This window comes from Montipora foliosa, chromosome 14 (genome assembly GCF_036669935.1).
Source record: "Montipora foliosa isolate CH-2021 chromosome 14, ASM3666993v2, whole genome shotgun sequence".
NCBI lineage: Eukaryota > Metazoa > Cnidaria > Anthozoa > Scleractinia > Acroporidae > Montipora > Montipora foliosa.
In genome coordinates, this window is record NC_090882.1 from 19,653,998 (window position 1) to 19,656,497 (window position 2,500).

At 35.5% G+C, this 2,500-nt stretch overlaps 1 protein-coding gene across 2 annotated transcripts in view; it reads right to left on the minus strand.

Moving 5' to 3' along the window:
* The window catches only part of LOC137985579 (5'-3' exoribonuclease 2-like), a 98,652-nt gene that overhangs the window by 22,540 nt on the left and 73,612 nt on the right, over positions 1-2,500 (minus strand). For both annotated transcript variants that reach the window (XM_068833204.1, XM_068833202.1), the window contains 2 exons: positions 2,264-2,321; positions 1,596-1,653 (listed from right to left, as the gene is read on the minus strand). In XM_068833204.1, the coding sequence (XP_068689305.1) occupies positions 1,596-1,653; positions 2,264-2,321 (116 nt within the window). The remainder of the gene's footprint in view (positions 1-1,595; positions 1,654-2,263; positions 2,322-2,500) is intronic.

Genomic DNA, 2,500 nt, shown 5'->3' on the forward strand with positions numbered 1-2,500 from the left:
TAAACCCATTTCACATGTTTTTCTGTTGTCAATACTTTACTGCATGAAGAGGTCTATCAATTACAGCACATGAAGGATCCTCATTAAAACAATGCTTTGTTTAAAGAACAACCAATGTGTAATAATACAAAAATCAGGTTCATTAAAATTTGTTCACCATCATTTTCCTTACTAACAAACATTGTATATTTTTGCATAACATACTGTAACATGTACACTGTACATGTAAGACCTTGTCTACCTCTTCCATTCACAGATCATGAGATGGTAAATACATTTATGATCCGTCTGTATTAGTTATTATATGAGGGAATATCTGGGAAAATTTGTGGCAATGTTACTGACTTCCCCATTGAAGCAGGAACTAGACAAGGTGGTATAGAAAGCCCTACTGTATTAAATTGGTTCTTTGATTGGGTAGTCAAGGTAGCTGCTCATGAAATTGATCAGCATTTGCCTAATGGATAGGGTATTCAATACACATATACAATTGCAAAGCCGGTCACCACTGTAGCACTGAACACATGAATGGAACTGAAATGATTAGATGGCTACTGTCTGCAAATGATTTCATAATCTTCTCAAAAGATCTTTCTGATCTACAGGTTATCCTGGATATACAGTAGTACACAGAACTTGCTCTGGATAATTATGGTCTCCAGATAAGCTTCAAGAAAACAAGAACACAAGCTTTCAACGATTTAGAACTCACGAACAAAAAAAGCGTACTGAACATTTCTGGAAACAAGATTGAGAATGTTAAAGATTTCAAATAACTGGGACATAATTCTACAGTGACCAAAAGTGACTCTTTTGTTGACAACAGAATTCTCAGCGCAACAGGTAAATTCAATGATCTAAAATATGTTCTAACTGATCATAAAGTAACCATGGAAACAAGAAAGATCTTAGAAGCCTGTGTAAGATCCAGACTTGCTTACTGCACCAAAGTGCAACTACCTAATGAAGATGAACTGAGGAAACTAGAATCATGTTAGCACAGCCTCCTGAGAAGAATGGTGAAGAACAGATGGAAAAGGAAAAGTAATAGTGAAGGAGAAGATACATTTGCCTTCAAATACACAAACTCAGACATCGACAGCTTGGAGCTTGACTATTATGTGATTTCATATATGTGCGATACTTAAAGTATATTGTGCACGTTTACAGAAGACCACAGTCTAACTTGACAAAAAAAGTGTTATTCATCAAACCAACAGCAAAATATGTTACACATCCATGGATTAAAATTGACAAACTACTCAACATCGATTAAGATCAAGCCAAAAGAAGCATAAGAGACAGGAAAGTCTTCAATGGAATTCTATCATAGAATCTCAATTTTTAAAGAACTGAGTCCCTGCTGTTTAGCTTATTGCTAATCGAAAGTGGAATTTAACCAATACTGATACTGATTTTACTCATCTCTTGTATTTTGACTCACCCTACGGGCTCGCCAAAATACAGCAAATCTTGTCAAAATATCCTATGATACTACATACTAAATATTGGTAACATAATTTATATGTATAATACATTGAGGTGGGAAAATTCAGGTCAGAACCTGCAGTATCTCCCTAAAGCTCTAGACACACCTTGAAGAACCATCTGCACTCTGCTCAGATCCACAATTCCATGTTTTGCAAGGTAGCCCTATGAATCGATTATTTAATTATCAACTATTAATAACAAATTCACCGTAAGACAGAGCCACTTTAACATTCATAACCTAGAGGGAACAACACTTTGTGTGCATCCAACACTAAAAAAGTGTTTCAGTTTTTTTAACACATTTTAGAAGAAATTCACCAAAAAAGTAACCATAAATGGCCAAAAAGATTCTTTACACTACACTGCAATTTTTGTGTGTGTTATTTTGCAACAGTGATAAAACCCAAGACAACATGATTTACCACCACAGTTCTTTATTGTCCTGTGTCACTGACTGACAAGCAAGTCAAAGTTAAACTGAAGCTGATGCAAACTTGAAACTTGAACTTAATTTAACCATTCATCCCAAAGCAGTTTCCCATTGACAAGTAAACTCAGCTGGCATTAAACAGAGTAAAATATATACTGAAGTGGCCCTTTATGGAAGCAAAGGGCTACAGTGTATACAGGACACTTCTTGAGTAGATAAACATGTTGTCACTACAGACAGCGAGCTGTTTGTCACAGGCAAAAAACACTGCCAACATAATCTGTATGTCATGTAGCTGATAAAAGTACATATCCTGTAGCAAAACAAAGGAAGTTTACCTACCCCACATCTTGGTAGAACTCTCTTGTAAATTCCAACAAGTCTATCAATGGCTCCTTCCCTAAGAAAAGTTTGCATAATTATTGTTGGGAATACAAACTTTAATGACAATTTATTATCATCAAAATAATAGCACTGATTTCTATGAATGTGAGTCACTAGGCAGTGGAAGGCAAGTGGACATAGTACTGCAGAGATTGCGAACTGATGAACACAAAAAAGATGTCAAACAACATCACA